The following is a 14520-nucleotide window of genomic DNA, read 5'->3' as shown; positions in this document are numbered from 1 at the left end:
GTTCTGGAGCACATGTTGACTACAGACCAGAGAGGAGAGCTGCCCAAGACCCTGACTGACCTGTACTCACACTTCCTGCTGGTTCAGACAAAGAGAAAGAACAACAAGTACGGTGAGGGACATGAGACGAGTCCTCAGCAGCTGACGGAGGCTGACAGGGACGTTCTCCTGAAGCTGGGGAGGCTGGCGTTTAAACATCTTGAGCAAGGAAACATCATGTTCTACCAAGAAGACCTGGAGCGGTGTGGTCTTAATGTCACAGAGGCCTCGGTGTACTCAGGAGTTTGCACTGAGATCTTCAGAAGAGAGTGTGTGATCTTCCAGAAATCAGTCTACTGCTTTGTTCATCTGAGCGTTCAGGAGTTTCTGGCTGCAGTCTACATGTTCCACTGTTACACCGAGAGGAACACAGAAGAACTCAACAACTTCTTTGGAACAGATGTGGACACAGAAGAACTCAGCAACTTCTTCGGAACAGATGTGGACACAGGCAGTACCTTCTCCCTGGATGACCTCCTGAAGAGAACCATGAAGAAATCCCTCACCAGTACAAATGGTCATCTGGACCTGTTTGTTTGCTTCCTTCACGGCCTCAGTCTGGAGTCCAACCAGAGAGTCTTAGGAGGCCTGCTGGGTCGGACAGAGAACAATCCAGAGATCATCCAGAGAGTCATCAACAACCTGAAGAAGATGGAGAGTGATGACATTTCTCCTGACAGAAGCATCAACATCTTCCACTGTCTGACTGAGATGAACGACCACTCAGTTCATCAGCAGATGAAACAGTTCCTGACGTCAGAGAACAGATCAGAGGAGGAACTCTCTGAGATCCACTGCTCAGCTCTGGCCTACATGCTGCAGATGTCAGAGGAGGTTCTGGATGAGTTGGACCTGGAGAAGTTCAACACATCAAACCAGGGTCGACGGAGACTGATCCCAGCTGTGAGGAACTGCAGGAAGGCTCTGTGAGTGTGTGTGTGTGTGTGCGTGTGTGTGTGTGCGTGTGTAATAAAGTTATTATTATTATCTACATATGAGAAGAACTAGATCAGATGTGGAGAGTGAAATCTGATCACTGTGCTTGATTTTGAGGGTTCAGACCTACGACCATGTGGGGTCGAAGGGAGATTATTGTATATACTGTATATATATCAAACAGTGTGAGGAGACGATCACTGAATCAGTGTTTGGATGAGAATCACTGACGGTTCCTTGAAACTGAAGAAGCAGGAAATATAGTTTATGTTGACTTCACAATAACATGAGGTCACTGTGACCTTTGACCTTTGACCTCTGAAATCGATTCACTTAATCTTTGACTCAAAATGTGAAGAAATCCTCTGAAGACAGACTTGAGATTGTCAGGCCTGGACTGGAATGAGGACTCAGAAGCAGAGAATATCACGTACCAGCACACTTTATTGATTTCAGAACCTCAATGCAGAGTGACAAACAAGAAGGCTATGAAAATCTCACTAACTATATCTATATAATAATATAATACTTGGCAAGCAATAACTGGGGAAAAAGAACTTCCTAATAAATACAAAACATACACTAGAAAAAGAAAAAGCTTTTAAACATAAACCACTCCCGAAGGAGGACAAACAAATGGCAAGAGCAAGAAATCAAAAGCGCTCCCGAAGGAGGAAAACCAAACTACTAATAAATGGGGCAAAAGAAAAGGCTCACCTGAACAGGAGGCTCAACAAACTAACTAAATCTCTCTTAACATAAATCGCTCCAAAAGGGAGGAAGAAAAACAGTTTACAAAACAACACAAAACAAAGCTAAACTGGAAAACTTTAACAAACAAAAAATCACTCTCAAGGAGGAAACAGAAAACAACTTACGTGGCGTAGCAAGAAACTCTTTGGCAAAAACGACAATGACTGTGGGTAAGGCTTAGGTGCACGAACAAGAACGAAACACTTCGGCACAAGACAAAGGGGAGACGCAGACTATAAGCACATGAGGGTGAAGGGAACAGGTGGAAACAATCAGAGACAATCAGACCGGTGACACATGAGGAAGGGCAAGTGACCTGAAACGAGAGGAGAGTTAGGATTTCAAAATAAAAACAGGAAGTTACGAGACAAAAACCCCAAGACAAGACAAACCTCACCGCGGTGTGACAGTACCCCCCCCCCCTAGGGCCGACTCCTGACGGCCCAGGCTGGTCAGGGTGGTCCCTGTGGAAGTCTGTAATGAGTGTAGAGTCTACAATGTGACGAGACGGAACCCACTGCCTCTCCTCAGGACCATATCCTACCCAGTCCACCAGATACTGTTTACCTCGACCCCTGTTGCGAACCGCCAGCAACTGCTTGACCTTGTATACCGGACCACCTTCAATCACTTCTGGGGGTGGCGGAGGGGTAGCGGCTGGAACCATCGAACTCTCCTTGACGGGCTTGACCCGGCTCACATGGAAGGTGGGGTGAACACGGAGGGATCGGGGCAGGCGAAGGCGAACTGCTGCAGGACCGATGAGCTTGATGATGGGAAACGGGCCCACGAACCGCGGCGCCAGCTTCTTGGAAGGGACTTTAAGATGTAGATCTCTGGCGGAGAGCCACACACTCTGTCCTGGCTGGTAGGCGGGGGCGGGTCGTCTCTTGCGGTCCGCAGTTTTCTTCACTCTGTCCCCTTGGCGAATCAATACCTGCGTGGCGGCTGCCCAGATGCGGTGGCAGCGGCGAACCATGGCATGGGCGGAGGGTACAGACACCTCCAACTCGTTGTCTGCGAAAACAGGGGGCTGGTAACCAAATGCACACTTGAATGGTGACATACCTGTGGCCGAGGTGGGCAGTAGGTTGTGGGCATACTCGACCCAGACCAGGTGTTTACTCCATGTCGAGGGATTCTGGGAGACCAGACACCGGAGGCCGGTTTCAAGCTGCTGGTTTAGGCGTTCGGTCTGGCCGTTGGCCTCCGGGTGGTAACCCGAGGTCAGGCTGGCCTTAGCTCCGATGAGCCGGCAGAACTCCCTCCAGAACCGGGAGACGAACTGGGGACCCCGGTCTGAGACAATGTCTTTGGGAAATCCGTGAACCTTAAAAACATTGTTCATCATGATCTCCGCCGTTTCTTTGGCGGAGGGCAGTTTTGGCAGAGCGATGAATCGAACCATCTTGGAAAATCTGTCCACCACTGTGAGGACAGTGGTGTTACCTTGAGAGACCGGAAGCCCCGTGACGAAGTCTACCGAGATGTTGGACCACGGTCTGGAGGGGATGGGAAGTGGCTGCAAAAGACCCATGTGTGACCCGGAGGATGTCTTGTTTCGGGCGCAGACCGAACAAGCATCTACGTATTCCCGGACCTCCGGTTCCATGGAGGGCCACCAGAACCTCCGGGAGATAGCGAATATCGTTCTTCGAACTCCCGGATGGCAGGAAAGCAGCGTGGTGTGGGCCCAGTGGATCACCTGTGGGCGCAATTCAACTGGGACAAACAAACGATTATCTGGGCACCCACTAGGTGATGGGACCTCACCATTAGCCTGCTTAACCTCATTTTCTATCTGCCAAGTCATTGCTCCAACCACACAGGTAAGTGGGAGGATCGTTTCTGGGTCCTTGGCAACAGGTTCGGGGTCGAAGAGACGAGACAGGGCGTCTGGCTTGACGTTCTTGGACCCCGGCCTGTATGAGAGAGAAAAAGAGAATCTGTTAAAAAATAGCGCCCACCTGGCCTGGCGAGAATTGAGTCTTTTGGCTTTCTTGATGTATTCCAGATTTTTATGATCAGTCCAGACAATGAATGGATGTTCAGCACCCTCGAGCCAGTGTCTCCACTCTTCCAGCGCGAGTTTGACCGCCAGCAACTCCCGGTTACCAACGTCGTAGTTCCGCTCCGCCTTGGATAGCCGCCGTGACAGGAAGGCACAAGGATGCACCTTACCATCCTGCTCTGACCGCTGGGAGAGGATGGCCCCGACTCCTTCGTTGGAGGCGTCCACCTCTACCACGAACTGTCGTTGAGGGTCAGGCAGGGTGAGGATGGGAGCCGAGGTAAAGCGGTGCTTGAGGATCCGAAAAGCAGCATCAGCTTCAGGAGACCACTGGAACTGCACCTTTGTGGAGGTAAGAGCATGGAGAGGGGAAGCTATTGCGCTGAAGCCTCTGATGAACGGCCTGTAAAAGTTAGCAAACCCAAGGAACTGCTGAACCTTTTTGCGGCTATCAGGTGTAGGCCACTCGACCACAGCGCTAATTTTAGCCGGGTCCATCTGCACACTTCCAGGGGCTACGATGAAGCCCAGGAAGGAGACAGTGTCGGCATGGAATTCACTTTTTTCTGCTTTGACATATAGTTTATTTTCTAGCAGTCTTTTCAGTACCTGAGTTACATGGTCTTGGTGTTTTTTCAGGTCAGAGGAGTAGATAAGTATGTCATCTAAATAAACATACACGAAATGGTCAAGAAAGTCTCTTAACACGTCATTTATCATAGCCTGGAAAACAGCAGGAGCATTTGTGAGACCAAAAGGCATGACTTTATATTCATAGTGTCCACTGGGTGTATTAAAACCAGTCTTCCACTCGTCACCTTCTCTGATCCGCACCAAGTGATAGGCGTTGCGAAGATCCAACTTGGTGAAGATCTTGGCCTGTTGGAGCTGGTCAAACACGGATGACATAAGAGGAAGTGGATAGCGATTCTTTATAGTGATGTCATTGAGTGGGCTGTAGTCAATGCACGGTCTGAGGGAGCCATCCTTCTTCCCCACAAAGAAGAAACCAGCTCCGGCTGATGATGAGGGGCGAATCAGCCCCTGAGTCTATGAGCGCCTTGAGTTCAGTGGTGGTGTGGTGCATTACCTGGACTGTCGTGAGAGTGCGTGAGGTGGTGCCTGAAACCTTGAATTCACTCACCACCATGGTCCGTTTGGCAGTGCAGGTGGCGACGAGATGACCGGGTTCACCGCAGTAGAAGCATCGGCCCTCCTGCAGACGTTTCTGTCGTTCCCCGGGTGTTAGTCGAGCTCTTCCTAGCTGCATGGGCTCTCCCTCTCCTTCCGGATGGGAATGATGACGATGCTCTGGCGGTGATCGACGGGTGGTTGACCATCCTGGTGCTTGAGTGCGTAGGGGTCTCTCCATCGTTGTGGGTCTCGGAAGACGTTGCTGCCTGAGTTGACGGGTTCTGTTGTCTGTCCGGATTGCGAGTGCGATGAGTGAGTCGAGATCTGTGGGTAGGTCCAAGGGAATCAGAAGGTCTTGGATAGGAGCTGCCAGCCCCTTCAGGAACACGTCGTATAAGGCCGTTGTATTCCAGCCACTCTCCGCCGACAAAGTGCGGAAACGGATAGCGTAATCACAAACGGAGTCGCTGCCCTGTCTCAGCCCGCTCAGCTCCCCAGCTTTCTCCCGGTCAGTCGTTACCGGGTCGAAAGTTTTCTGCAGCGCCGCTTCAAAGTCTGTGAGGGATTGGCAAACTGGCGAATCCCGGGCCCATACTGGCCGAAGTGTAATGTCAGGCCTGGACTGGAATGAGGACTCAGAAGCAGAGAATATCACGTACCAGCACACTTTATTGATTTCAGAACCTCAATGCAGAGTGACAAACAAGAAGGCTATGAAAATCTCACTAACTATATCTATCTAATAATATAATACTTGGCAAGCAATAACTGGGGAAAAAGAACTTCCTAATAAATACAAAACATACACTAGAAAAAGAAAAAGCTTTTAAACATAAACCACTCCCGAAGGAGGACAAACAAATGGCAAGAGCAAGAAATCAAAAGCGCTCCCGAAGGAGGAAAACCAAACTACTAATAAATGGGGCAAAAGAAAAGGCTCACCTAAACAGGAGGCTCAACATACTAACTAAATCTCTCTTAACATAAATCGCTCCAAAAGGGAAGAAAAACAGTTTACAAACAACACAAAACAAAGCTAAACTGGAAAACTTTAACAAACAAAAAATCACTCTCAAGGAGGAAACAGAAAACAACTTACGTGGCGTAGCAAGAAACTCTTTGGCAAAAACGACAATGACTGTGGGTAAGGCTTAGGTGCACGAACAAGAACGAAACACTTCGGCACAAGACAAAGGGGAGACGCAGACTATAAGCACATGAGGGTGAAGGGAACAGGTGGAAACAATCAGAGACAATCAGACCGGTGACACATGAGGAAGGGCAAGTGACCTGAAACGAGAGGAGAGTTAGGATTTCAAAATAAAACAGGAAGTTACGAGACAAAAACCCCAAGACAAGACAAACCTCACCGCGGTGTGACAGAGATATCATGTTCAAGAGGCCATGAACATGTTCTGTGACCTTGACCTTTGACCTCTGACCACTTGAATCTAATGAGTTCCTCTGTTAGTCTGAATGAAACTTGAACCAAATCTGAAAGGATTCTCTTGAGGAGTTTTTAACAAAGAGGGGATTTACCAGGGTGAGGGTCACATGATCACGTTTTGTATGAATGTTGTGTTTTCTGATTTAATTCTAACAGATTTGATATTTTCTTTAATTACAGACTCGTTGGTTGTCGACTCTCAGAGACTCAGTGTGAAGTCGTGGCCTCAGCTCTGAAGTCAGACCCCTCACATCTGAGAGAACTGGATCTGAGCTACAACGAGCTGCAGGATTCAGGAGTGAAGCTGCTGTGTTCTGGACTGGAGAGTCCAAACTGTCGACTGGAGACTCTGAGGTCCTTAAATCCTTCTTCACTTTTCAGACTTTCTTTCTTATTGGGTCATTATTTATTTAAATTGTCTCAGTTCTGCTCTGCTCACTGTCCCTCAGTCATCTGTCCCTCACCCAGCCTGTCAGTCACGTCCACCTCATCAGCTCCATTCACCTGCACTCACCTGCTCCTGAACACTGAGAAAGTGTCAGTAAATAACATGTGGACTGAGGCCGAGCACTCGTCCTCCTCAGGTTTTCAAAATAAGACACATTCTTATTGAAACACGTTGGACAGTTGATAAGTATAGAAACAAACAGGAAGTGACATCAGGAGCCGTCCCTACTTTAAACAGTGTTTAATTACACAAACCTGCTCAGTGACCAACACACAGAGAAGAAGCTGATGAATGAAACAATGGTCCAACATTTCTGATCTGATATTTATCTTCAGGTCACAGACTGGACTGAGGTCAGCAGCATGTTGAGAGTCTGTGTTGACATGATGACGATCCACAACAACAGGAGGACACATTCTAATCTTCATATTTCTTTATCCAGGTTGGATGGCTGCAGTCTCTCAGAGATCAGCTGTTCTTCTCTGGCTTCAGCTCTGAGGTCAAACCCCTCTCATCTGAGAGAACTGGATCTGAGACACAACGACCTGCAGGACTCAGCAGTGAAGGAGCTGCTTGATCTACAGCAGAGTCCAACCTGTCGACTGGAGACTCTGAGGTCAGTAGATGGTTGGAGTCAGTCCACGCTGCTTTCATCAGTATTTTACTAAACACAGTCAGTATCACAGATCCAGGGTCTGTGCTACCAAGCAGGATTTGTGGTTATCAGGTTAACTTCAGGTTTAGTTTTTTCAGTCCTACGAAGCTCGTCCACTTCTTAACGAGGTAAATCACCATGGTAACTTCTGATGAACGGCTAACCTGCTCCAGGTTAAGTTGGAGATCAACCCGTATAGAAGCTCCGCCCACTGACCACAGTGACTCTACACTGTTGTGTGGTGCACACTCTCCTTAAAGGGACGAATAAGGGAAGTTTAAATCAACGTCTGGTTGGTTCAGTTGATCTCTAACTCACCCAGAACATCTCAATGTCTCCAGACTCATCCTGTCCCCAAAACACCAGATGACCTCAGTCAGCTTCCTGGAGACAGGTCCATGTGTGTGTCCTCAGAGACAGTGAGACAGTGTATGTCCTCAGAGTCAGTGAGACAGAGTGTGTGTCCTCAAAGTCAGTGAGACAGTGTGTGTCTTCCACTCGTCTTGTTAGTAAACAACAGCTTCAGATCTCGTGACCTCGAGTTATTTATCTCGTTCACACGTTATTATGTCGTGGTCACGTAATATATTTTTACCAGATGCCACCAGGGGGCGCTGTAACTTACACATTGACACGATCCAGATGTTTTACCAGCTGTTCTTCCTGCATTTAGCAGCTGTGACTGAGTTTCTTTTATTCTGGATCATGTGTTTGTTCTCCTCTGATTTTTATTATAGAACAGTTTGATCCTGGTTGTGAAATATGAGGCTCTGCTGTCAGTCAAACTGTCCATGTCTGTGATTGGTCACAAACAGTAAACCCCGCCCCTTTTATGTGCACGCTCAGATCTCGTTGAGGTAAACCTGAGTTAACTTAACGAGTTGATAACCAGCGTCATGTGACCACTTAGCCTGACTGTGTCTGTCAGGTTCAGTTGAGCTGATCTCAGAAAGATCTCCTGGACATGTTGAAGTGTCTTCGTAGTTCAGGCCTCAGTGTTTCCTCAGTGAAGCTGTGAGAGGACAATGAGGACAGACGTCAGGATTGGACAGAGACACAGAGAGACAACAGTCGGCCAATCAGACGAGCCACAAGCTGCTTGGGATCATGTGATTGAGTTGACGTGAAGACGACAGTTGTTGTTGTTTTCATGTGAACAGGAAGTGAAGCTGGACCACAGCTGACAGCCTCACACGAGGGACAGAGACGTCTTCATCTGATCTGAGACAGTTTGTCCTCTCACTTCATCAGTGAAGAACTGATCAGGTGGATCTTTGTCACAGCTCTGAGATCAGTGGGACTGAAGCCTCTCCTCATCACCATGGTAACCAGGAGCTCTTTCTACAGAGCAGAACCTCTGCTGAGGTCCATCTGTCTCATCTGGTCCCAGTTTGTCAGAAGCAGATGTTCATCAACACACAGTGAAACATGTCTTCACCTGTAACAGCAGTAAATCCACCTCTCAGGTGTCCACTCTGCACTTTGACATGCAGAGGACACACACTGAGCTCTTAGCGTGTTCATTCCAACACGTGAACATGAAGCAGAGAGGAAGCTGCTCCACCTCTGAACAGGACTGAAGTCCCTGCTGCTCTTTCTACTGGATGAGCTGCATCACTGACTCACAGCTGATGAAGTGAGTCTCTGTGACACTGATGTCTTCTTCTCTCAACAGGTGGAGGTCTGACTGAAGCTGAGTGTGAAGAGGACAGTGTGTGTGGACGGAGGCTGAGCTGTGTCCTGAGGATCCAGAGGCTGAAGCAGCAGCAGCTTGTGTGTAGTCTCCAATCTACACAACCCCTAATCTGCATGTGTTTGTGAGATGAAGCCGGAGCACCTGGAGAAAACACGTGGAGAACATGCAGACTCCACACAGGAAGACCCATCTGAACCAGATTCAAACCAGCAACCTTCCTGCACCGATTGTGTTTATTCACATGAAGAATGTGTTAATTGAAATGACACAACACAAGCAGAATATATAAACCCTCTATAAAGAGTCACATACAGTGTGTTTAAGTTTGTCTTTATTATTGTCCACCTTTGTCCCTCAGTCTGTCTCCATGTGTGTAGAACCACATTCTGTGTAGATGTTTGTTTATGATCTTAAAGTTCCTGGATTCACGTCACAAATTGATATAGTTCAACACAAAGTTAAACACATTGAAATCACCTTGAGTTTAAAATCAGAGTTTTGTCTTTGACACAAAGGATCAAAACTCTGGACTTAAAAATGGGACGTTTTCATTTCTGCATCAGGTGCAGAGCGGTGGTGGCTTTTCTACTTTTGACCCACAGGTGGCGCTGCAGTATAACAGCAGCACATCCCAGTCAAAGCCTTTATATTCAGTCTATGAGTCAAACACATGGATCATTTCCTCTGTGACAAACCAGATGTAACGAGAAGAAAAACATCTCAGAGAGAAAAGTTCTGTTTCTACTTGTCTCTGCTTTAATGCTCAATAAACATCCTTCCACCGACTTCACTGGAATCATGACTCAGCGTTTCTTTCCTCTTCAAACAAACAGGTGGAAACATCTCGTCCTTGGTGCAGGTAAAAGAACAAAATCACCAGTTTGACAGAATGGAAACAAGCAGAAGAAAAGTGAATGAGACATTTACAGTATGAAGAAGAGTCGATGAAGAGCAGAGCATCTTTAAGTCTCTGAGGAAACTGTTTATTAAACATTTTACACTATTTATTAGAAAACTGACCCGAGGACGTTTTATACAAACGTAGATGAAGATTCTTGTTGTGTGTTCTCGAGCACCACCTCAGAACAACCACCAGGGGGAGACTGTAGCAGCCTCTGGGAACAGCTGCATGCTGGGAAATAATTGATGATGGGAGGTTCCCAGCAGAGACAAGGGACAGAAAGTGTCTGAGAGATGATGTCCTGAAGACAGGGGACATGTTGGGCCTGTTGTGTTGAACAGTTTGTGTTATTTTGTGGAGACACTTGTCTCAACATGATGATGTCACTTCCTGTTCAAGCCCGTCTCAGTTCTTTGTGACTTCAGGATCAGAAATGTTTGACAGAGTCAGTTCCTGACAGGCTCCAGTTCTCACTGTGTGGAGAGGTCATCATGTGACTTTGTGATGATCCTGAACACACGTGTGTCAGTGTAACATGTGACTTTGAAGCCATGTTCATGAACACGTTGCTCTAACATCTGTCCAGCAGATGTTGAAGCTCTGAGGTCCACTTCCTCTGCAGCAGAGTGAGACCATCATCTCTTCATGGAGCTGTGCACCAGGCTGTTGTCACGGTGACCAAACACAAAGTGTGAACAACACGTCGTCAAAGGATCCGTTAGAATTCCATCAAACACGTTTATGGGATTTACTTTATACTGAAGAAGAGTTTGTGTCTGTGATGAACCAGAGGAAGATGATGATGGTCACGTGTCTCACATCCTGTTCATCGACTTCAGATCAACTCACATCCAGAAGAAGACCTTCACCTGTGTTTCCATAGCAACTGACTCCGAGTGAGGCTCCTGTCAATCATCTGATCCTCACTCCGGTCCAGCAGGGGGCGGTACTGCGCCTGTGAGCTGATGAACGCACCCTGCTGTCAGCTGACTGACGGAGTGAGTCATGTGACAGTTTGCGGTCATGTGACCTCTGTGATTCTATATTGTCTCCAGCTGCGACTTCAGCTGCTCAGAAGAACCAGGTAGAACCAGAGGAACCAGGTAGAACCCAGAAGAACTAGGTAGAACCCAGAGGAACCAGGTGGGACCAGAGGAACCAGGTAGAACAAGAGGAACCAGGTAGAACCCAGAGGAACCAGGTAGAACCCAGAGGAACCAAGAGGAACCAGATGAAGGTGAGGGTGTTGACGGAGAGAACTTTGCTTGGTTCCTGTTTTAAGTTTTTCTCTGTGGTGCTCACAGTTCAGCTAGCAGTTAGCAGTTAGCAGTTAGCAGTTAGCAGTTAGCAGTAAGCAGTTAGCAGTTAGCAGTTAGCAGTAAGCAGTTAGCAGCTAGCAGTAAGCAGTTAGCAGTTAGCAGTAAGCAGTTAGCAGTAAGCAGTTAGCTGTTAGCAGTTAGCAGCTAGCAGTAAGCAGTTAGCAGTTAGCTGTTAGCAGTGAGCAGTTAGCAGTTAGCTGTTAGCAGTTAGCAGCTAGCACCCAGAGACAGAAACAGCAGCTAAAACAAACTTCCTCTAATAACATGTGTATTACACTCAGGCCTGTAGCGCCCCCTGCTGTCCATCATGTGCAGCTGCTCTTATTTACTTTATTCATATTCGTCCCATTTGAACACGTGTTCTTCTCTGAGATGAAAACATTGAGTCAGATGTTTGTGTAGAAGATTTAACACACACACACAGACACACACACACACACAGAGACACACACATACACACACAGACACACACGCACGCACTGCTTCATGATTCGTCTCATTCTGCTGCAGATTTCTCGAAGAAGATATTTTATGAAACAGTTTTTTCTCTCTTGATTAATTTCACCTCCTCAGTCAAAGTATTAAACATTTGAAGCTACAGACTAATTAACCTTTTGTTTCCTCGACTGTTTTAATAGAAACTCAAAACAAAGCCAACGCATCACTTCCTGAAACGTCTCATGTTTGAGTTTGTCCTCAGTCCTGAGCTGGACACAAAGATCTTTTTCTATACATTTTATTTATGATTAAATTTCATGTTCAGGAGAGAAACTCTAAACTTTATTTACAACATCTCCACTAACACAAAATCATAAGGAGCCACGATTCATTATATCATTTACTTTCAGTTTGAACTCATTTGATTTGATTGTATTAGTTGTTCCATGTTGGTTCTGTTTCTTGCGTAAGTTGTGATGTCACTTCCTGTCTGGTTTCAGATGCAGTGGGTGGTGTTGATCTACTTCCTGTCTGGTTTCAGATGCAGTTTGTGGTGTTGATGTCACTTCCTGCCTGGTTTCAGATGCAGTGGGTGGTGTTGATCTACTTCCTGTCTGGTTTCAGATGCAGTGGGCGGTGTTGATCTACTTCCTGTCGTCTCTGCTGGGCGGCGACGCGGCGCCGGCAGGAGATGAGGTGACCTTCCTGCCTGGTCTGCAGAAGCAGCCGAGCTTCAGACATTACTCTGGTTACCTGAGCGTGGCCGACGGAAAGCACCTGCACTACTGGTCAGTACCTGACACGCCCACCTGACACCTCACGTGTGATGTCAGCGGCTCCACTGTCACATGTGAGGGAGGAACATCAAATATAAAAAGACGTTTCTACGAGCTCTTTGATTCCCAGGACATCCACCCGGCCCTCCGTCAGCTGAGCTGCTTCTTGTCCTCAGGTGGGTGGAGTCCCAGAACGAGCCGACCTCTGACCCGGTGGTGCTGTGGTTGAACGGCGGCCCCGGCTGCAGCTCTCTGGACGGACTGCTGACCGAGCACGGCCCCTTCCTGGTAGGTCACCTCCACCTGCACCAGGGTCTGATTCTGGTGGTTCTGGTTTGTTTTGTGGATATTTTCCAATGGCAGGAAAGTGCCTGTGTCTCCACCCAGCATGTTGTCATTGCAAGGGTATGAAACTGAACGTGTCAACTGTTACAAGTATCTCGGCATTTTAATTGATGATCGACTTTCTTTTAAACCACATGTAGAAAATCTGGTAAAAAAATGAAGAGTGAAACTGGGATTCGTCCGTTTTTTCTTCTTTTACCAGAACAGAGTTGATTGCTCCCACTCTCCTCCCTGTACTGGATTACAGTGATCTCTTATGAACGTTCTCTAGACTCTGTATATCATGGAGCCTTAAGGTTTGTCACTGGTTGTAAAGCCCTCACTCACCGCTGCATCTCATTGGCTCGAGTTGAGTGGCCATCTCTGGCAGCACGCCGCCTTATACATTGGCATATTTGTATTTATAAAGCTATCTTGGGTCTGCTCCCCCACTACTTATGTAATTACATCTTTAAATCCCAGAGCAATTACTGCTTAGGTTCAAATGAGTTTTATTGATTAATTATGCCCAAAGTTTGCTCTGAATTTGGTAAGCACTGTTTTAAGTTCGCTGCACCTGCTGCTTGGAATGCACTGCAAAAAACTCTAAAGTTAAAGGAGCTCATAAACCTTGAAACTTTGAAGACTCGTGTGAGAGAAATTGGAGCGGCTTCATACCGCACTTGTTGTTGTTCTGGTGTGAATCCGGAGCTTTAGTCCTGTTGCCTTATCTTTTCTTTAATTTTTTTAATGTATTTTATCTGTGTGATGTGATTTCTGTGTGTCTTGTGACTGTTGACATGTTTTGTATGCTGCTGTCTTGGCTTCCCTTGGAACAGAGCTCATTGTATCTCAACGGGACCGACCTGGTTCAATAAAGGCAAATAAAAAATAAAATAACAGCGCCACCTGCTGACGCCAGACCTGCCCTTTTCAGATCCAGGATGATGGAGTGACTTTGCAGTACAACCCTTATTCCTGGAACAAGGTCAGTTCTGCACGCCGCCTTGTGTGTCGGGGGGGTTGGACACATGGTTTGATTCCTGAAAGCTGATTGGTTCACTGTTTCCAAGCAGCTAGCCAACGTGTTGTACCTGGAGTCTCCAGCAGGAGTTGGTTTCTCGTACTCTGATGATAAGAATTACGTGACAAACGACACGGAGGTCAGTGACGCGTCTGAAACTCAGGTCCTGATTGGCTCACAGGTGTGGAGTGATTTGATCTGTTTCCTGGTTCCAGGTGTCGATGAACAACTTCCTGGCTCTGAGGGAATTCTTCCGCTTGTTCCCAGAGTTCAGCAAGAACGACCTCTTTCTGACCGGAGAGAGTTACGGAGGAATCTACATCCCCACGCTGGCGGAGCGAGTGATGGAGGACGCCACGCTCAACCTGCAGGTACGCACCAGTGTCATAGCACCTCACGCCACAGGGACATCAACTCTCATAGGAACTAAACCAGCACCCTGTCGTGTTAGGGCGTTGCCGTGGGAAACGGTATGTCGAGTTACGAGATGAACGATAACTCTCTGGTGTTCTTCGCCTACTACCACGGCCTCTTGGGCAGCGGGCTGTGGCGCCGGCTGCAGACGTTTTGCTGCAGCGACGCCACGTGCAACTTCTACAACAATCAGGACCAGAACTGC

General features: G+C 47.4%; 2 protein-coding genes across 2 annotated transcripts in view; both read left to right on the top strand.

Annotated features, from left to right (window-relative positions):
* The first annotated feature begins 5181 nt into the window (after positions 1-5181).
* LOC133000181 (ribonuclease inhibitor-like) overlaps positions 5182-14520 on the top strand; it is a 40904-nt gene continuing 31565 nt past the window's right edge. The window contains exons 1-3 of the mRNA XM_061070046.1: positions 5182-5203; positions 6521-6674; positions 7211-7384. Coding sequence (XP_060926029.1) covers positions 5182-5203; positions 6521-6674; positions 7211-7384 — 350 coding nt within the window. The remainder of the gene's footprint in view (positions 5204-6520; positions 6675-7210; positions 7385-14520) is intronic.
* The window catches only part of LOC132999745 (lysosomal protective protein-like), an 8276-nt gene continuing 4819 nt past the window's right edge, over positions 11064-14520 (top strand). Inside the window, exons 1-7 of the mRNA XM_061069502.1 lie at positions 11064-11257; positions 12402-12565; positions 12730-12841; positions 13815-13865; positions 13954-14040; positions 14117-14272; positions 14353-14520. The exon at positions 14353-14520 is cut by the window's right edge and continues 9 nt beyond it. Of these exons, the coding sequence (XP_060925485.1) occupies positions 11252-11257; positions 12402-12565; positions 12730-12841; positions 13815-13865; positions 13954-14040; positions 14117-14272; positions 14353-14520 (744 nt within the window). The 5' untranslated portion in view covers positions 11064-11251. The remainder of the gene's footprint in view (positions 11258-12401; positions 12566-12729; positions 12842-13814; positions 13866-13953; positions 14041-14116; positions 14273-14352) is intronic.

Source organism: Limanda limanda, chromosome 4, assembly GCF_963576545.1.
Source record: "Limanda limanda chromosome 4, fLimLim1.1, whole genome shotgun sequence".
In the NCBI taxonomy this organism is placed as follows: domain Eukaryota; kingdom Metazoa; phylum Chordata; class Actinopteri; order Pleuronectiformes; family Pleuronectidae; genus Limanda; species Limanda limanda.
The sequence above is the reverse complement of the archived record's forward strand: the minus strand, read 5'-3'. Positions and strand labels throughout refer to the sequence as shown.